General features: G+C 41.7%; 1 protein-coding gene across 1 annotated transcript in view; it reads left to right on the forward strand.

Annotated features, from left to right (window-relative positions):
* Positions 1-22686, forward strand: part of TAF2 (TATA-box binding protein associated factor 2) — a 121134-nt gene that overhangs the window by 78320 nt on the left and 20128 nt on the right. The window contains exon 21 of the mRNA XM_075828080.1: positions 4196-4305. Within this exon, the coding sequence (XP_075684195.1) occupies positions 4196-4305 (110 nt within the window). The remainder of the gene's footprint in view (positions 1-4195; positions 4306-22686) is intronic.

The raw sequence follows: 22686 nt of genomic DNA on the forward strand, positions 1-22686 counted from the left end.
CGTCTATTGTTTGCATGCTATATATAGTGACAGGCCGTCTATTGTCTCCATGCTATATATAGTGACAGGCCGTCTATTGTCTTCATGCTATATATAGTGACAGGCCGTCTATTGTCTCCATGCTATATATAGTGACAGGCCGTCTATTGTCTTCATGCTATATATAGTGACAGGCCGTCTATTGTCTTCATGCTATATATAGTGACAGGCCGTCTATTGTCTCCATGCTATATATAGTGACAGGCCGTCTATTGTTTGCATGCTATATATAGTGACAGGCCGTCTATTGTCTCCATGCTATATATAGTGACAGGCCGTCTATTGTCTTCATGCTATATATAGTGACAGGCCGTCTATTGTCTCCATGCTATATATAGTGACAGGCCGTCTATTGTCTCCATGCTATATATAGTGACAGGCCGTCTATTGTTTGCATGCTATATATAGTGACAGGCCGTCTGTTGTCTTCATGCTATATATAGTGACAGGCCGTCTGTTGTCTTCATGCTATATATAGTGACAGGCCGTCTATTGTCTTCATGCTATATATAGTGACAGGCCGTCTAATGTCACCCTGCTATATATAGTGACAGGCCGTCTATTGTCTCCATGCTATATATAGTGACAGGCCGTCTATTGTCTCCATGCTATATATAGTGACAGGCCGTCTATTGTCTCCATGCTATATATAGTGACAGGCCGTCTATTGTCTCCATGCTATATATAGTGACAGGCCGTCTATTGTCTCCATGCTATATATAGTGACAGGCCGTCTATTGTCTCCATGCTATATATAGTGACAGGCCGTCTATTGTCTCCATGCTATATATAGTGACAGGCCGTCTATTGTCTTCATGCTATATATAGTGACAGGCCGTCTATTGTCTCCATGCTATATATAGTGACAGGCCGTCTATTGTCTCCATGCTATATATAGTGACAGGCCGTCTATTGTCTCCATGCTATATATAGTGACAGGCCATCTATTGTCTCCATGCTATATATAGTGACAGGCCGTCTATTGTCTCCATGCTATATATAGTGACAGGCAGTCTATTGTCTTCACGCTATATATAGTGACATGCCGTCTATTGTCTCCATGCTATATATAGTGACAGGACGTCTATTGTCTCCATGCTATATATAGTGACAGGCCGTCTATTGTCTCCATGCTATATATAGTGACAGGCCGTCTATTGTCTCCATGCTATATATAGTGACAGGCCGTCTATTGTCTCCATGCTATATATAGTGACAGGCAGTCTATTGTCTTCACGCTATGTGGAGAGGTCATTCATTATTGTCTCTGCACCCTCCGTGCTTGCAAATTTTTGGTGATTATCATTTCACAATTATTGAATGTGTCAGTGAATAGAGACCGGTCTTGAATGAGTTATTTGGATCAGTCGGGTCGGTTGTATCACTAGTCAGTGAATGTAAATATCTGTTTGTCTATTAAATGTTGGGAGTCGGAGCAGCATGGCAGCACAGTCGCTGGTGTTTGTATGTTACTTGTTTACAGCGATGGCAATGATAATCCTAACAGCGGCTGCGGACATGCTTATAATTCATGACCTCTCGTGTATATCGTCATTACAGACACTTCGCTTTCAGATGGGTCCAAAGTGTCTTCAGAGTTAGTACACCTGTTTATTGCGCTTGTGCAATTGATTCTTCTGTTTCTTAACCATTTTTGTTCCTTACGTTATCATTATGGTGGTAATAAAGGTTTGGAACTGTGCGCTAGGGGGACAGCGACTGTGTGCTAAGGGGACAAAAGAGGTTCTGCAGCAGTTAAGGTGATAGAGTGAAATCTAAAGGGGCTGTCTCATGAAGACAATTGTCATCCATCGAGCATATAGATGTGATACTGGAGAGCCGCCCTGTAACGGTGGCTCCTGTTCTGGCGGACTTCATCAGATTAGCCGCAATGTAAGGGTATGTTCACACGCACTGCTTTCAGACGTAATTTGGGCGTTTTACGCCTCGAATTACGCCTGAAACATCGGCTTCATTAAGCCTGCAAACATCTGCCCATTGCTGTGAATGGGATTTACGATGTTCTGTTCAGACGCCCGCGTCAAAGAAGTGCATGTCACTTCTTGGGACGTTGTTGGAGCCGTTTTTCATTGACTCCATTGAAAAACAGCTCCAATAACGTCCGTAAAATACACAGCGAAAAACGCGAATAGTTACAAAAATGTCTGAAAATCAGGCTCCGTAATTTCAGACGTATTTTGCTACTGCGTGTGAACATACCCTAATACTTCAGCCGATGCAGGGGAGATGTCTGACCAGTGCAGGCTTTCCCCCTGTAACATCCGGGGGTGATGCTCGCAGCAACTGCAATATGAGAGGGGTGGTCTCTGATGAGATAATCCGATTAAGATTGATATTAAAGAGGAATCCGATGATGAGTTGTTTTTTCACATTTAGAATGGCCACTGCGGGTTAAGGAGACCATACACATAATGACAATTGTTAAAGTGCTTGACTCATCACAGACGACCCCTTTAATATGAGACATCAACTGATCCCCGCAGGTCTGGTTATCAAGAGCTCCGGCTCCGCGCATACCACCATGCCTGTAATTACGACGCCTAATTACGGGCGGCGGCCGACAGCCGTCTGTATTTATGGGTCGTGCTCCCATTATAAAGTATGGGAGCACGGTCCGTAAAATAAAAAAATACGACGTGTCCTATTTTTTTCGGCAAGTTTCTACGCCACCGACACCTTCCTATAAATATACGGGAAGGTGTCCGTAGGCCATAGAAACGAATGGGCCCATAATTACCGGTGATTTTACGGTCATGTGCATGAAGCTGCTGATTTTTTCCGTAAGGGCTCCAGAGCAAGACCTGTGGCCAAATATAATATTGCACCCAACAGGCAGAGCAGACGGTTACAGTTACATAGAGGCCGTGTGGGTGGAAATGACATCAGCACTGATTCTGTGACTATATATTTTCTACAGTATATCACATCACACCTTCTTACACTACAACCGCCACGAGGTGACCTCACTGGTCATCACTTATCAAAATAATGATACTGAATATTATAGCAGGCACCCCGTATTGTGGCGTTCGGGTCGATTCACACGCGACAGATTTTTCTGCAACAAAATCTGCTGTGTGTGACTGCACCCTTAAAATGGAAGCTCTGAAGAATTGGATCTCACTAGGCGTCAAAAAAATGCATGACAATGACACGTGAGGGAATTGCCCGTCCTGGATTTAGACTGTTCCCATCTGGTTTTTAAATGGTCATTGTCTAATGCAGTGAATCCAGAATATAATCACCGGTTTTATTCACTGTATATACACTGGGTGGACAGATCTCATAGCTGCTTATGAGGTTTATATGTTATTTTTAGGTCCACGACGGGATGTCCACTGGCCATATACATTACAGCGTTTGGCTGACCGCTATTGCGTGTGTATGGCCAACTTCAGTTTCTTGCATCTCAAACGCAATGTTCAAGCGTTGGTTCAACGTCAAGTTATTTATCTATAGCTGAAAATCTGAATTAAAAATAAAAAACATTACATATCTTGTACTGGTCTTGAGTTACAGCCTTTATTATACTTCAGAGCAGCAGTCATAATTCTGCTGGAAACTTTGTACTGACTGTGTCCTTACACTATAGCTGAGACGTGCTGCATTCTGGGTAATTTTTCCATTCATATTTTGTCTAGATGCAAACCAGAAAATTATTTTCTAAATTCCACCTATGCTTTAGCGTACCAAATCCAAAAACTGATTCAATTCTGGCTTCCTGCAACCACCACTAGGGGCAGCATAGGTAGTTACCATACTTATATATAGCTGTGTGGAGCAATGCAGGTTAAACAATCAATCTGCTCAATAGGTGAACTTTAAATACCTCCATTGGTTTGAAATATCCTTTTAAGTGACCATCACACTCGTCCTGTGGGTACCGGACGATGGGGGTTGTGCTCTACTGAAGAATTGTACAATCAATTTGCATCAGCAGATCCACGGCTGACTGTATTTTGCGTTTTTTTTCTCTCTTTATTGACCTTTTGGTCTTTTGTTCCATTTACTGTACTTCTAAAACAATGTAGTCATTGAGGACTTTCCAGTATAAATATTTTGTTTAGTAACTGGATAAAAGTTGTTTTTTTTTTTTTGTTTTTTTTTATAGTTGACGAATTGTATTTGTTTTTAGGCACAAGATCCTTTACATGCTGTCAAAGAATCCGCCATTCACAAAGAACGTGGAGTCTCCGTTATGTAATGAAGCGCTCGTCGACCAGCTCTGGAAACTCATGAATTCAGGTAAATGTTGTCAGCCATGATACTGAGGACCGTAACCCAATAATGAAATAAGCGAAATCCCAGTCAAAAATGAAAAATATAAAAATACCCACAAATAAGAATAAAATGCCAAAGTAATGAACATGCTGCTTAAGAAAATCTGAAAATGACCTATTTAAATAGTAACTGCACCGCCACCGCTCCAAACTTATGATATTTCTCTCTGACATATCAAAAGTTTGATGAAGGTGCAGTCACCATTTTAATGAAGTGTTTCCACTAAAAAAAAAAAAAATTTGCAATTCTCCATGTCTCTTTATAAAAAATAAAATTCTGAACTATTTTCGTTTTTACACTGGTCACCGAGTCCTAACTATAGGCTGATACTTACTTTAGTTTTCATCTTGTGCTGTGTACACTGGGGGAGGGTCAGCAGTCCTCTCATTATCAGAGGCAAGATTATAATGGACAAAATAATAGGTAACATCTCTATTATAAAGGTAACTTCACGCAGATAACACAGGATCCACCGCTGACCATAGGTGATGGACACAGCTCTCCTTCCCCTCCCTGCCCAGTGACCTCTGCATATGTCACAGAGCATGCCCACTACACTCTACCATAGAAATCAATAGATTATGTGACTTGGGTTTCTTTATGTCCAGGTGCCTTACTGTTCACAGCACAGAGCAAGTAGCTCAGGCATGATGGCCGCCCCCCATGATCATGGAAAGAAAATAGACTAAAAATATTCATCCAGTGTAGACAATGCTCTGTGAGCAAAACAGCCTGGGCACCAAACTGTTAAATTTTACCTGCACTGATACGATGTAGCAATCTATGAAGGTAGGATATAAATGTGTGCCGCTTGGTTTCTGATCGACTTTTATCAGAAAGCCGATGTAACGGTGTACGGACTTAATAGAAAGCCTATGGGCTCATACACGGTTACGTCAGCTTTCTGAGGAAACCGGGCAGAAATGAAGCACTCACCCGAGCGCTTCTGCTTCTTTATATTAGCGATCGGTGGGGGTCTCAGTGCTCGGACCCTCACCGAACAAAACTTCTGACGTGACTAAAAGGGTTTTCCCATTTTGAACATTTATGGCATATTCACAGGGTATGCCATAAATGTTGGATGGGTGCATGTCCTAGAGGTGAGACCCACATCTATCTCTAGAACGGCGCCCCCTGAAACCCGTCCTACCGTGTCCTGCTTCCTGGCTACTGTATGACGTGGTGGTCGGGTGTACGAAAACAGCGTAGCTTGACTTCTATGGGAATTATGGAAACAGCCTAGTTCATTGAGCTCTGCTGTTTCTGTACTTCTGACCACCTGCCAGACAGCCGCCAGGGAGCAACGGGAGCTGGTCCAGATAGGTCGTGGTCATGGAGGCTCTGTACTAGAGATAGATGCGGGTACAAGAACTGAATATGCCAATAGGAAAATCCCATGTTTTTTAAGATACCAGTTATAAGGGTGCTTTAAGCCACTGCCATGGTCCTCTGAAAGGGAATATGTGGGCAGCCTTATAGAGGATAGCCTTGACATTCAGCGGTTCTCCTCCAGTCGGTGGTGCAGCTAGAAAGCCTCATGAGTGGCGGTGCGGCTTGCAGTACACCCGAACTTCGGTTTGGACCTCATAGCTACATGGCCCTAAAGTGCAACGATCTTGTGACATTGGCACTGTAACTCACCCATTAGTGTTGGAAGCTGGGCACAAAGTCGCTTCTTCTTACAGTCCATGGGTAGCTTACGCCAGGCTGTTTATTTCCTACACTGTATCTGTACTGCTGGTACCTATCATCATGTTTGTGCTATTATTATCCAGTTAAGGAAAGGTAAACACAAAACTGTTCCCTCTTACGTCATGTTTAAACTGACGGATATTTGGGTACCTTCTGTCAAATGTCTTCGTTATATGTCGTTATATGTGGTTTGGTCTATTTTTAATTCAGCAACATCATTCATCTAAGTTCTGTCGCCCGGGACAGCGGGGCATTATTGCCTCGGTGGCTGTATCCCCTGGGTACAAGCTGTAGGCATAACACTGCCCATGCACCACTCAAAGATCGAGCCACAGGATAAATGTTTCACATGGCGCCAGCTTGTATGGAAATAAAACAAATGGAGCCATTCAGCAGTTGTTGGCATCTTTCAGATGTCATTTTCAATCTGTCCTGTAATGATCCTTCATAATTACCAGAAACTTCACGTTGGGCCAAGCTTCATCCGTAAATGAAGTGCTCTATCTTACTCGACCGATTTGGTTTATCCACCATCAAACATAACGTAATAGTATATAGTGTGTGTGTGCGTGTGTGTGCGTGTGTGTGTGTGTGTGTGTGTGTGTGTGTGTGTGTGTGTGTGTGTATCCAGAGCTACACTCCTCAACGTTGAAATTGCAACACCAAGAAGGACAAGCCATAAGGTTATGCAAATAGAAGTAGCCGCTGTCGCTAAGATCTGGATATTATAAAATTTTCAAGCACCTCCAATCTGTGGCACATGGGACGGGCATAAAAGCCAGATTGAAAGCAATGTTTTTTTAGCCACATGAAACCTAAAAAATTGGATCAATTGGTGCGGGATGACTGTGCGATGCCTCCTGTCCGTCGACGTGCCAGTTATCGCCACTTGTCGAAAACTGAGAGGGACAGAATCCTTGAACTGAGAGACCTTGGTTTATCACTCCGGCAGATCGCCATGTGCCTAGGCCGAGATGTCGGCACTGCTCAACGTTGCGTGTCCCGGAGGTTAGGAGAACAACATCAAGTGGGAATGACAGCAAGAGGTGCGCGGAGGAGAATCCCTGCACGGGCGGATCGTCTGCTGGTCTTCATTAACCCCTTCCCACACCTCTTAATTAACGAGATCCTTAGATGTTCCCTGTGCAAGGAGCCTGTTCATTTGCGTAGTCCCCTTTTATGGTAAATCTGTGTTTTATAGAATTCTTAACAATAACAGAAAAGAAAACCTCATTCGGCGATGTCACGGTTTCATAAGCAAGAACAATAAAAAAAAACAGAACGCGATATAATGTCAGATGTTCCATTACTCATCCTTCTAGAAACAGTAATAATAATAGAACAAAGGTGAGAAGAAGTTACTGCTGCAACAAACCACGAATCTTCAAATATAAAACAAGAATTTAACAGTGTGAAAGAAAGAAGAGGAAAAAAGGTGGAGGGGGTAAATGAAAGAATTTGTCTCTTTCTCTCTATAGGGATATATTAATAGCAGAAAATTCAGTTGAAAATCAACTACATAAACTCTGACATCAAGAAGAGACCCGCTATGATCCTTCGGTCACCCGTTCTTTCATGTCCCGTGAGATTCTATAGACATCCCAATAGTACCAAAGTTTCTGAAAAGCATCAAACGTGTCACGGTCAATGGCCACCATCTCCTCCATTCTGCGTATGCTATTTAAGGTTTACACAAATTCAAGCTTAGGAGGAACAGTGGTAGATTCCCAATATCTTGTATGAGCGCTCGCTTCCCCTAAAAAGTATCTCAGCAGGCCCTTCCTGGCTCTCCAAGAGCCTGGTAGCAAGGATAATGAAGCCATTTCAGATGAGACTTCTACCTGGCAGGAGCTTGTGTGGTTGTATAGCTGGAACACCGATCTTCAAAATTGATAAATCAGTAGACAAGTCCGCCAGGTAGGAACCTACCGCATTACCACAAATAATCTATGAATAATCTATGAATCTGTCACGGGCATCTATACTATTTATAAAAGATATTATAGTTACGCTGATCAATCCTATAGGACAACGAGGACTGATTTTTAGTTTTTCGATAAATATTTTATGAATTTCATCTTCTGTAAAAGTCTGATCAGAATCACGTATCCACTTCAGAAGAAAAGCCGATTTCGTATCATCCGGACTCCGGTCCCTAATCAAATCATAGACTGAGGAAATTGTGTGGGAAAGGGCGAGGTTTACGAGCACAGCTTTACAAAGGGTGAAGGACCTATGGAGAGATTCCCTAGGGTGAAGGGAAGAATAGAAATACTGCAGTTCTCTATAGAGAAACCGGTCTCTAGAATCTGTCTCGGAAAGATTTCATATGAATTTCAAAGAGGTATAAGAAATAACATGTCTCAAATGGGGTCTTTGTAATTTGAAAAACCTCAGACCCCCACGCAAGTCCAACAGGAAACCTTGGATTATCGTAGAGAGGTGTCAGGGGCCCCAGACGATGGGAGAGATCATATTTCTCAATCTAAGAGTCCCATACCTGCATTAATATCCTAGATCCAGAAGGAAAAATAATGGCGGTGGTCTGGACTCAGGACAGCCTCGGTAATACCGAGAAATGTAATGCGGAAAGTTGGATTTTGAGTTGTACGCAATGTTTGGATAGGGAAGCACAGACCGCTGTAGTCCCTCTTTAACTGTTGATTGCACTATTGTTCAGCCCAGTATCCCTCAGTACTAGTTATTACTAGCAAAGGGAAGACATTAGAACTCGATTGGTGTGGGTCCTGATGATGTCATCACCATGATAGACCAATCATGGTGATCAAAGGGAAAGTTTGTTGTAGTAACAAACTTTCTCACTTCTGGTTACTGTGTTTCTTCTCTATCCCTGTCAGATGGTTCTTGATATCACTGTGCTGAGACTGTGTAAAGACTGTGTCCGAGGTGCAGAATACTTAGAAGAATGATCTATGTTTATAAAATTATCCATTTGCCATAGGTAGTCCTAAAGGCCCATAAAGGTTTATATGGGCCAATTATCGGTCAACGATCGTTCATATGAACAGGGCAACGATCAGCAGACGAACGAGCAAATGCTTGTTCATCGGTTGATCGGATCGATTATGCAGCGTGAAATATCATTGTCGGCATTATATCTCACTATGCTAACAGGGAGATGTGCTGCCGACATGGAGGAAATGTACTATAATCGCTCGTCCCCATGCATTTCTTCTTGTGAAAGGAGCAAGCGAGTGCCGATCAATGATCTGTCTCGTTGATCGGCGCTCGTTTACAAGGCCCATGTCGGGCCATTTAAGATGAATCTTAGTCCAGGATTTGGTAGAACGTTTTGTTAGCAGATGGTTGAATTAAGGGTAATTCATTTATCAGGTAAGATTATATGGTTAGGCTCTGGTTACATATGCGCTGCTGCATGTAAGGCAATAAGGTCTGTCGGGCGCCGCTGGTACCTGTCGTGTAACGGGTCGGTCACTGCGTCGTGGCATCCGTTATAAATTACTAATTATAACCAACTGTATATCTATACCAGTGTATAGATACAGTTTATACATATAAATAAATGTATTCATAAATTGTACTTCTAGTAATTCTAGATAATTAATTCTATTTTAATAAAGGTAATTGATTGTTTAGTAGTTAGGTTCGTGTGGCGATTATTCAGCTGTTAGCGTTAAAATCTGTACGGGCACCCGGTTTCTGGTGTAAATGTCAACGTAGAGGCCCAATAATTTTTTTTCCAGCTCTTTTATGTGTGACGGCTTCTTTTTCAGAGATATATAGATATCGTCCCCTTCAAATATTCATGAATTTAATATTTTGAATTTAGGCTGAAGGCTAGCAATGGAGCTTATAAAAAAAAACAAAAAAAAAAAAACATACAGTCACATGGGCCAACGTAAGTGCACTGTAAACCCACCTATTCCGCAGTGATGATCAGAGATAAAACCCCAAAAAATACTATTGAGCTGAAAGTAATCAGTTTTTGTAGCAATATTCTATATGTACGCAATATTTTTATTAAAATTTGTAACACATTTTGGGTGTTAAACCGTAATTTTTCTCTCTTCATATAACCATTGCACGGTTTTAAATTAGGCCATTTCCATAGTCCAATTCAGTGAAACGTTGGAGGAAAATCCTGAACACTTTCTATCAGGAAAAAAACCTCTTTGGTACCCATAGCAACCAATCACAGTGCAACTTTCCTTTCTTATAGCGCCCTGGAAAAATGAAAGCTGCGCTGTGATTGGTTGCTGTGAGCAACAACTAGTTGGTCTGTTAAACCGTTTTAAAGAATCTCACCCAATTGGCCCTTATTTTACAAGACTGTCTAATACTAAACTGTTCTTGTTGCCCGTAGCAACCAATCACCGCTCCGCTTGATTTCTTAAACTGCTCTGGAAAAAAGAAAGCGGCGCAACCTTCTAATATAATTCTGAAAAATCAGAGTGACGCATTTATAATACACACTATATATTATTTGATAAATCAGTATTCGATTGAGGGCTTCAGAAGTAAGACCCCTTTCACACTGCGTTTTAGCTACACGTTTGACATATGCGACAAAAGCACCTGTCGCGTACGTCAAACGTGTACCCATAGGCTCCCATTAAACAGACGGAGACCAAAAGAGTTATCTATTAACGTCGGGTATACCGTTTAGTTCCCGTATACAATAGCGTAGTAGACTACACTATTTTATCCAGAGGCATCCAGTAAAAAAACATAGTAGCCCATGGGTGACAGATGTCAATGTAGGGCATACATCACAGGAATTCGTTTAACGGATACGTCATGGGCTTTTCAATAGCTCTTCATGACATCCGTTAGACGAATACCTTTTATATCCGATGGGTGACGGATCCTTTAACTGGTTCCCGAGCGCTGGCTGTATTTTTACGGCCAGCGGTCAGGGACGGGTCCTTAAAACCCGAGCCATAGACTTTTTACGGCTCGGGTTTTAACTTGCTGCCCGCGCGATCGGGCAGCTGAATGTCGGGTCTCCGGCTGTCAGTGACTGCCGGGGACCCTGAGGAGAGGATAGAAGCAGCTTTAGCTGCTTCTGTCTTCTCTGATCACTTGTACACCGCGTTCAATGAACGCTGTGTATAGGAATAGAGGCAGCGGCCGCAACGCTGTCTCTATTCCTCCCGGTGATCATGTGACTGGTCACATGATCGCCGGGTGCCGTTAGTGACAGACTGCTGCTGGGTCTTACTAGACCCAGCATAGCCCTATTAGTGACAATCGTCACTATGAGAGGGCTGATTTCCCCTGTAACTGGGGCTGCTGTGCAGCTCCAGTTACAGTGGAAAAGATGGTGTAAAAGAAAAAAATAAATATATAAAGTTCCCCAAAGGTCTTTTTTGACCTTTGAGGGACAGACCATAGTAATAAAAAAAATATAACGTAAAATTAAAATTAAATAATAAATACACATAAAATACCCACCCCCAAAAAAACCGTTCCCCCCCCGCCCATCATTGCTGTAACGCTATCGCTGACCCAATTACCCTAAAATAGACATGTAATATATTAACATTTACGGTAGACAATGACGATCACAAATAAAAGGTCTATTTTAGGGTAAAACTATGTTATTACCAAAAAAAAATAGCTGAGACGTAAAAAAGCTTATTTTTTTACTATTATTTTCAAACTTTATGAATAAAAATTCTAAAATAGCAAAAAAGGTGTGTATAAAAACGATAAAAAATGAAACCTGCATTGTCTACGAAAAAAACGTCGCAAAAATCACGTCATTTCCCAAGTAATTTATGAAGACCAGTCTGGCTTTATGCCAGGAAAGTCCACCTCCGATAACATCCGGAGGGTGCAGTCTCTAGCTCAGATAGGGGGGGATATACAGGCTGATTGGGCAATGGCGTCTCTTGGCGCTGCAAAAGCCTTCGATTCCATTGAATGGCCATATCTGCTGGAAACTTTGGAGAGATTTGGGTTTGGTCCACAGTTCCTTAGATGGATTTTGCTCCTATATAAGGGCACAAATTCTGGTGAATGCTATACTATCCCCATATTTCAGGTTACAAAGGGGCACTAGACAGGGCTGTCCCCTCTCCCCATTGCTTTTTGCCCTAGCTATTGAACCGCTAGCTCTACGAATACGCCAACACCCTGCGTACACCGGGATCTGTTTGGGGGGCAGGGAGGATAGAATTGGCCTGTATGCAGACGACATGGTACTTTTCATGTCCCAGCCGATGGTAACGCTACCCCTGGCAATTACTACTCTGGAATTATTTGGGAGGTTCTCTGGTCTTTACGTTAACTGGTCTAAGTCTTTTTTTTTTATGCCCCTACAAGGGGAGGGATGGCCGGACTTAGTACAAGGTTTACGGGTGGTCTCTGTTACAGGAGAATATTGTTCCCATCCAGACACTCTGTCTTATGACCACATAAAATATACCTGGTAAATAGATATAGTATATACTGATATTATTCAGTGGTGTTCACCCATTGAGGGGGCAGTATGCTCAGAAGCCATTTGGTCATAGATTCTTATCTACTGCCTTATTAGCATTACAATGGACCTCAGTACAGGAAGGAGCCATTGTAAACTGGATGTAGAGACAGCTGAGCATACTGGGAATAGATTTACCTATACTGTACAGATGCACATTGGAAGGTGTATGGGTGGTCATAAGGCGGAGTCAATGGAATGGGTGGGTTCAACCCAGGGATAGGAACATATAGGTCATGGGAAGCTCTTGGTGCTGGCTCTTTCCTGCCAGCCCCGGACGCTCAGCACTTAACATCAGGAGCAAGCTAAGTTATATTATATGTGTGCTTTCTGTGTATGTATATAAGTATAATTATATTACAGCAGACTTTATATGTGTACATAGAGATATTCTAGGAATCTTATGTGGATTATAGATGAGTAGATATATATATGCTGTTTATGCATGAGTCTCTATATGTACATGTACTAATGGTCAGGCGCTGTATGTGGCTTTGGTTATAGTTGTAGTACCAGGAGACCGTATAAGGTTGGTACCTGGATTTATATTATATATACATACACATTACTAGTCACATGTGCAAAGTGTCCAGGGAAGGTAGGAACAGAGGCAGTTGTGTGTGGTTGTGTTGTCTATGTAATGTATTGTATCTTGATGTAGTGTATATTGATTTGTCACGTCTATGTTATGAGTAAAGTATTTTTATATATTTAAGTATCTGCGAGGGTTGTATGTTACTCCTGTGGTGTGTGAAGGACTGGAGTGTGTGCACATTGTGAACAGTACAAAGTAAGCGGACTATATGAGAAACAAATGTAACGGACTAGGAACGGAGAAAAGGGAGATAATACAGATAGTCAATTGCCCCCTTTAACAATGGCGCCCGAACAGGGACTGTTTTAATTACTCTTTATTAGGATATAGGGTAGAAATCTTTGTTATACTGTGAACGTAGGTTATTATCCCTGAGAGGTTCGGACAGGTAGCACAGTTTCTTCTGAGGCCTAGTGTGAGCGATTAATTACAGCGAATCTAGTTAAGTTGAGTTCCTAGAATATTGGTGACTTCCTGTGGTTTTTTTTTGTTGTTTTTTTTTTTTTTTTTTTGGGTTTTTGTGTTTCTTTGTTTTGTATTTTCAGTCCTTTGGTAGAATCTTGCTGGTCGGGGAAAGAAGTTCAAAAGAGGATCTTTCCCATGCAGCAACCACTAGACACCACTCATAGGAGTAGCACGGATCGCAGGGTAACAATGAGTGACAAAGCAGGACATGTAACTTTTGAAAAGTTAAGTAAATGCAGTACGTTTAACCCTGTAATACTGAACACTTATGAATCTACTAAGATTTTATGGGAATCACTGTTAGAACAGGCTGGTTCCTATGATAAGTTGCATATTGCCAAGCGTAGTGTGTTGAACCAAACCTCTAAACGCCTTCACATGCTTGCTAAGCTGGTGTGCGTTTTTGAGGACAGCATTTGTAAGCTGGAGGTGGTTGACCAGCACAATAGGTCAGAGACAGTTATCTCTGGAAATTTACATTGCCATTGTTGTACAGAACGGGTTAAACAGGTTTGCAGTTTAGAGACACAACTAAAAGAAAACAGTGAGGTAACCGTAGAGAAAGACAGCCAAATAATCATACTACAGTCTCAACTAGCTGAAAGAGAGAAATATTATGCAGATGTTGACAAGGTTTTTATACAGTTATATATGGAAATAACTGAATATAAGGAAAAAGCAGCATCTACTGATGTGACTATTGCTGACCTGAAAAGCGAGCTAGGTAAAAGGGATGAGACTATCAGTGATCTGCAAAAAACCATAGGTCAGTTATCACGTCAACAATATTTGCCCACAAAACAAATTTGTGTTTTGAGTGCAAACAGGGGGACTGAGGAGACTGCACCTATGGCTACTGCAGACTATACAATGTCTGACCCAAAGGGGACTGCTTGTAATGCTGCCACAAGTATTGCTGGTGACACAGTTGGTGGATTGGGGGGGGACGTGGAGAATTTTCAGGCCACCTCCAACTCACAAATGTGCCACAGTAGTACTGGAGAATTGCAATCTTTCCATAACATGGAGAGGATGCAATTTCTGATGAAGATATACAAACTGATTCCTAGATATGATCCAAACGTAGATCCCTTCACTTCCTGTGACATTTTTGAGGGACATTGTAAGAAATTTTCTGTCCCTCAGGAATATCGCATGGAACTGTTTAAACTATGGTTACCTACACATCTTCATCAAAGATATGAGATCATAGGGAAAACTGCCCCCAGGAATGGCCTATTTCATGATGAGGAAGACAGACTTTCCATCCTCATCAAATTGGTAACAGGGCATTTAGACGTCACCCCGGAAGTCCTAAGTAATTTCAGGCCTACCATCCATGATGAGCCCTTGTCTCTATGTGGGAGGTTTGAATCTATGTATAGGAAAGTGACTAAGGATCATAGTATGGGAGTCCCACAAGGAATGGTACGCATGTTTGTGGAAAAGTTTCCATATCTTGACATCGCAATTCATTTGTACGCGGCTAAAGCGCCATCACTCATTGAAGCAGCATTAGTGATAGAGCAGTTAAGGCAGGATTTGCTGAAGAAAAGAAAGTCCATAAATATCAGGAGACAGGTAGCAGCTAATAGCAAACTGCAAGATGACCATGTGCTACAGGATACGGCTTCTAGCCAAATACCTGTGTATTCTAATGCATCCAAATTTGGGAAGTGGGGGAATGTCCGATGCTTCCATTGCCTGCAATTTGGGCACATAAAGCGATTCTGTCCACGAAGAGTTCACAAGAATCATGTGAGCTTAGATAATAATGGTTTCACAATTAAATCTAATTATGTTAGGTGGGCAGGTACTCCAACACAGACACAGAGAGAACATCTGAGCACACAGGCTACAGATAAATTTGGGCTGGCACAAGACACTGGTACAACAGATGCCCATATTGGGATACTGGTACAGTAAGACTTGTGGTTGGGGATCCCTAAACATCTGGCCCTAATATGTAATCTTCAGGGATACCCCATATAATAATGCCCACAATTTAATATTATTCATGTAAACCTAAATAACTCTTAGTTTGTGGTGATAAGACATGATCACCAACAAGGGGAGGGATTTGGTTTACTGTTACAGAACCTCTTTGTTGTATTGTTTTTCTTAGCAGAATGTAAATGTATTACAGTCCTGTTTGCCCAGTGGATGGGGGTTGTCTACACAAGAGATATCTAGAGTTGCCTTGGCTTTTATGACGTTTTTACTGTAGAAGCCATTCTATTCACAGGTTTGCCCCTCAGGGGGTAAAGCCATGCAGCTTTCACAGACATTGTGACCCTTGATTTCCCAGATACAACAGCAGTGGCAATGCACATTTAAACTTTGTGAGTTAAAGTAGGAACTACTGGCCTAACTAGTTTATGCACATTCATTGTAGTACAATTTTGTTATACTGGAAAACATAGCATGAAAACCCTTACTTTACACACACATTTGGTGTTTTCTGTGAAAGGTATGCTCATGAATATCAATCTTTGACTTGTTAAAATGCAAGGTATTTTTATTATTTTGTTTGTCTCTTGGCATCTAATGGCAATAGTGGTGTTGATGGTTCTCAAACTATTGTAGTGCACAGAACTCCAAGCACTATAAGTTCTTGTATAATTGGGCTGTTCAGTTCATGCTGGGAGTGCTAAAATGTTAATAACACCCCCAGATCATTGAAGAATGGTAAGGCAGATGCATAATGTACCTAAAAGACAAGAGTATGATGCAGAACACACCTAGCAGCAGAACTGCATGTGATACAGGCTGCGGTCTTGAAGATGGTGGTGTTGGGTCTTGATACGCGTTTTCCAAGGCCTATTGCTTATTCTCCTGTGTCTCTTACTAAATTAAACCCTGTATGTAGGCGGTTGGTCAGGCCGACAATTGCCGATCAATTGTCTAACCGGTCCAAAGAAATGAAGCGGATAGCTTCCACTAGGACCCATGGGGGCGTATGGTGCGATTTTGGCGTAAGCCTACAAAGTCTGCGGCGCAGCCAATAGGCCGTGGAGCATAGCTCTCGCTATTGGGTATTCTGTGAGGGAGTGGATAGCCCCACTGTAAATCACAGAGGCGCATTGAAGGAACAACGACCGCCCGGTCGGACGCAGGTTTTTGCCGCAGCCGGTTCAAGGGGGAACTCCAGAGGAGTCATGATCCCAAGCCTCTGTTCATACTGTAACTACTGAGGGTGCCAAGTGTTGTAGTCTGTTATAGATACCGTCCACAGGGGGAGCATCAAATCTCCTGATGGATTCTAATCATGTAAATGACAGATAACTGAGACAACAATGACAGGTGAAGGAAAGCATGGACAACATGCAGAGATGAAATGTCTTGAACCTTGTGTTTGGTACGAACTGCAGCTATTGAGGAGACCTCCTCCGAGGAGCATACTGTTCTCTTAATATAATTTCAGGTACAGAAATGCACAAAGAAACAATGAATGTCTTGGACGGTAAAAGTGACCTAACATCCACCCAAACAACCCATTTCTGATGGACTACAAGATGGAGTGACAACCAGAACTGATGATGCCCAAGAAGATGAACCAACAGATTGGCCAGAAATGCAAAATTAATAAACTTATACTATGTCTTATGTGCTTGCAAGAACATATGGACTGCCTCTAAGATACATGTTCTTGTGGACAATCTTCTTTCTCACATCCAAGGGAGAAGTAGTGATTTTTATTTTTCCACTGTGGACTTCCTAGGTGTTTTTCCTGCTGTAAGCCAATTACACAGAAGTTTTTTTTCTATCTCCTCCACAGTGGTTGACAGAAGATCTCACCTTTAATTGTTTTTGCAATGAAATGTAAGCACCCCACACACAAAAGACCAGACTTCCAACATATTGTGTCGGTGGACCGACAACAGGGGGAATGTTACAGGAGAATATTGTTCCCATCCAGACACTCTGTCTTATGACCACATAAAATATACCTGGTAAATAGATATAGTATATACTGATATTATTCAGTGGTGTTCACCCATTGAGGGGGCAGTATGCTCAGAAGCCATTTGGTCATAGATTCTTATCTACTGCCTTATTAGCATTACAATGGACCTCAGTACAGGAAGGAGCCATTGTAAACTGGATGTAGAGACAGCTGAGCATACTGGGAATAGATTTACCTATACTGTACAGATGCACATTGGAAGGTGTATGGGTGGTCATAAGGCGGAGTCAATGGAATGGGTGGGTTCAACCCAGGGATAGGAACATATAGGTCATGGGAAGCTCTTGGTGCTGGCTCTTTCCTGCCAGCCCCGGACGCTCAGCACTTAACATCAGGAGCAAGCTAAGTTATATTATATGTGTGCTTTCTGTGTATGTATATAAGTATAATTATATTACAGCAGACTTTATATGTGTACATAGAGATATTCTAGGAATCTTATGTGGATTATAGATGAGTAGATATATATATGCTGTTTATGCATGAGTCTCTATATGTACATGTACTAATGGTCAGGCGCTGTATGTGGCTTTGGTTATAGTTGTAGTACCAGGAGACCGTATAAGGTTGGTACCTGGATTTATATTATATATACATACACATTACTAGTCACATGTGCAAAGTGTCCAGGGAAGGTAGGAACAGAGGCAGTTGTGTGTGGTTGTGTTGTCTATGTAATGTATTGTATCTTGATGTAGTGTATATTGATTTGTCACGTCTATGTTATGAGTAAAGTATTTTTATATATTTAAGTATCTGCGAGGGTTGTATGTTACTCCTGTGGTGTGTGAAGGACTGGAGTGTGTGCACATTGTGAACAGTACAAAGTAAGCGGACTATATGAGAAACAAATGTAACGGACTAGGAACGGAGAAAAGGGAGATAATACAGATAGTCAATTGCCCCCTTTAACAGTCTCCTCATTTAAATACCTAGGCATCATTATCAACCGGGAGCATAGGAATGATTATGCCACTAATATCTTGCCGATTCTGGAGTATGTAAAGGTTACGTTTAGGATCTGGAGCACTCTTCCCTTACCAGTGACAGGCAGAATAAATGTAATTAAAATGGTCATCCTTCCCAAGTGTCTCTATATCCTCGAGCATGCAGCGACGCCAGTGTTTAAAACATTTTTCAAGCAGATTCATGCCCTATTCCCAGCGTTTATTTGGGGTTCCAATCGATCGAAGCTCAGTCTAACTACTTTGCAGCGCCCCAAAACATTAGGAGGAGCTGCCTTGCCAGATCTCTACCTCTATTATTTGGCGGGACAACTAAGATATCTGAAGGTATGGGTCGCCAACATGACCTTGCAAAATAGGGAACATAATCTGGCGTTCCATCTGCACATGACCACTCTCTGGCCAGTCTTGGAGGGGTCCCTGACTGAAATTAAAAATGTTCTGCCCGTTCATAGGGTGGCGTCCCAGGTGTGGAAGACTGCAAAGAGCATTTATGGGCACTCTGGTGTGCAAATAGATATGCCGCTATGGTCTAACCCTCTCCTCTCCCAGATGTCGGAGGCTTTGGCCCCCTCCTTCTGGACCCAACATGGGGTCTGCAATATAGGGGATGTTTATACGGATAATATCCTTAAATCGTTTACACAAATGCAGGCTGATTTTGCAATACCTAGGACTGCTTTTTACAGGTACCTACAACTGCGCCATGCTCTTAGAGCCCAATTCCCCTCCACTGACACGGCATTCACACAGCTTCCTCTGATAGGAGTTTTTAGATCCCAAGGCCCCAGAGGTTTGATATCTGCCATATATACATCTCCCATAACATCCAAATTAGCCAGTACACCCCTGCAGATTAATGGCAAATGGACTACTATGATACCTGACCTCACAGAAGAGGACTGGGATGAGATCCTATCCTCTCCGCTTTATGTATCGCCAGCTGCTAACAACAGGATGATACAATTATCCATAGTTCATCAAAGCTACCTTACTCCTGATTGCACAAAATGAGTAGATACCCGAGCACGGAATGTCACAGGTGCCGGCACCCTAGGTCAGACTTTTGGCACATGATTTGGGCATGTCCGGTTATCTCCTCTTTCTGGGAAAAGGTAGTCGAGGTAGCTGCTGGAATCCTACATATCCCAGTCCCAGTTAGTCCACAAGTTTGTTTGTTTGGTCTTCTCCAGGATGATCAGTGGCCCCATTATCTGAAAATATTCCTCCGGGAAATATTGTTTATGGCACGGAAAACTATTGCTTTAAGGTGGATGGACCCACGCCCTCCCACTGAGGCTAAATGGAAGGCACTTGTGAACTCTATCATTCCGTATGAGAGGATAATGTATAGGCAGAGAGGATGCATTGATAAATTCTATAGGATATGGGAAGCATGATGTGACTCTGCGGTGACTCGGTACACCCCGCACAGGTATAGTGACCTCCGTAGGTCATTGACACACAATTAAAAGTACTGGGTTGTGGATCTATGCACTATATAGAACAATGTATTGACTTGTCTTTGCTCCCTTTTTTTTTTTTTTCTTTCGAATGGTCTCTGGACTTCTGTTAAATGTATGTATACATGTCTGTAATTACCCTTATTTGAAATGATGATGTGTGAAGTCTCTCACTCATCTCTGTATTGTATATTGTACTAGGTGTATGGTTTGATTGCATTTGTACTACGATTCTTCAATAAAAACGAGTTTAAAAAAACAAACCATAGCATTTGTCACCCATAGACTGTAATGGTATCAGTTTAATGGTATGTTCACACGGCTTATTTTCAGCTGTTTCTCGGGCAGTAAACGCAACGAAAAATGGCTAAAAATACGGAGGCTGAACGCCTCCAAACATCTGCCCATTGATTTCAATTAGAAAAACGGTGGTTCGTTCCGACGGGGCGTTTGTAAAAAGTGCATGTCACTTCTTGAGACGTTTTTGGAGCAGTTTTTCATTGACTCGATAGAAAAACAGCTCCAAAAAAGGCAGTAAAAAAACGCCTCAAAAAGCTTTTGTGGTTTAAGAAACGTCTGAAAATCAGAGGCTATTTTCCCTTAAAAACAGCTTTGTATTTTACAGACGTTTTTTGTTAAGCGTGTGAACATAGCCTTACAGATACTTCATGAAAAAGGGTCATGAAAGTTCATGATGTATCCGTTAAACGGATAACCGTTATAGTCTATGGTGACCGATAGTACTTAGTGCATCCGTCACAGCCTTCGTTTAATGTATACGTCGGGAGCTAAACATAAAATGAACTAGGCCTAAGATGCGACAAATTTATTAAGAGGAGCACACCTCTTTAAATTTGCTTCATTTTCGGCTGTACATGTGCCACAGAGTTGAGTTTGAGACTTTTTGCAGTTATACACCACAATAAAATAATAGCCGAACGGCCCGACAGATTTATTCCAATTTACGCCAGAAGCTGACGACAATTAGCTCGTAGCGCTTATTTTTGTCGCTGCCATCTTCTATACGTAACAAAATGACCGATAAAAGAATGCTTCGGGGGGGACAAATTTTTTTCCCAATTTTAAAGTTATCTTTCAAAATAAGTGGAAAAAACAGTAGACGTGCCCGGCCTATAATATTCCCCTCATTATACACTTTGAAGTGTTCTCACTTGGTCGTGTGCATGAGACTTCACCATTTCTGTGTTCGGTCCGTGATATGCATGTCGGACGCATTTCCCGGACTGTTCACGGAGCCGGACTCCTAGCATCATAGTTAAGTATGACATTGTGAGTCACTGGCTCCCCGCAGGACTACTGTCCCGTACCGAAATCATGTTTCAGAGCGGGACAGTATTCTCATTGTGTGGCAGGGACACCTAGTGTCATACATAACTGTGATCCCAGGAGCCCCGGTCCCTGAACTGTGTTTGGTCCAGGAAATGCGGCTGACATGCGGTCCGTATCTCATGGACCGAACATGGTTGTGTGCATGAGGCTTTACTGCTTTGGGTTTGTTGTTACTGTTTTCATGTTTACTCATCGCAGAGATGCCACTGCAAAAACAATATGGTGTCTAAAAATGAACCATTTTAAAAATGCAATCTGAAAACCAAAATTGGTACCATTAGCTGTCGGCACAATAAGATGTCCAAAAAGTAGGTAAAGACCATAGTGCCGGCACATTAAAAGTAGTACAAGTAATCGATTGATGTAATCGATTTTTTAGGTTATCCAGACTACAAAGCAGCCTTATATCACAATAAAAATAATTTATATAAAGTTTTTATTCTTTTTGTCACACATCGTTCAAAGCAAATTAAGAATGCAGCATATTGGGTTATATTGCTATGACCTAAATATATAAAGGCCTTGAATATCTATTTTTATAGATGATATAAGTTTCTTAGGGATTTATAAAGGATCAGTAACTTAGATTGATTGAACTTGGAGCATGGTGTGAAAGAAATGTATAAAAAACTTTTGAAAACCTTGAAATTGTGAATGCAGCTCTGAAGTATAATACAGGTTGTAAGCCGCAAGCCGTACAAGATAAGTAATACAATGTATGTGCACAATTACTCAACATTTTATGTAGAGTAGCTCTTTATGTAAAGAGTAAAAGGGGTGTCAAAGTGGGGGGGGGGGTATTAACGAATGAAGCTAAATTGATCACCTTTGAACAGCATTTTACATATAAAATGAATCTATATAAACAGTTGAGTAACAATGTAAATAAAATATTGCATCAATTCTAATCATTTCTCCTCCATTGTTTACGTTCCCAGCTGGCTTCTGTGCGCAAACCTTCTTCCGTCTCTCGTTGGCTCAGTGTCTATATAGAGCTGTTAGGGGTGTGTCTGTCAACAAGATGTTGACTAATTCCAACAGCAACCAGTAGGATTGTGAATACAACTCTAAACTAAATTTCTCCACTTTTTTTGCAGAATATATCGATACATTATTTGTAAAATGGTTGTGATCATATGTTTTAAGGACTATTTCACCAGTTTTATATATGATTCAGAGAACCGGGGACTAGTGTTTCCTTGCTCTGAAGACTAGCAAAGCTGAAGCAAACGTAATATGCACCCTGTGAAATGATCCAGTGTAAACACTTGTTTCTGAGCTATTCATTGAAGAAGAAAAAAATATTGGCATTTGTACTTAACCACACTTTACAGACCCCCGGGGATACCACACACAGTCTGCCGGGTCAATTAGCCATTGAG

Source organism: Rhinoderma darwinii, chromosome 5 (genome assembly GCF_050947455.1).
Source record: "Rhinoderma darwinii isolate aRhiDar2 chromosome 5, aRhiDar2.hap1, whole genome shotgun sequence".
Lineage (NCBI taxonomy): Eukaryota > Metazoa > Chordata > Amphibia > Anura > Rhinodermatidae > Rhinoderma > Rhinoderma darwinii.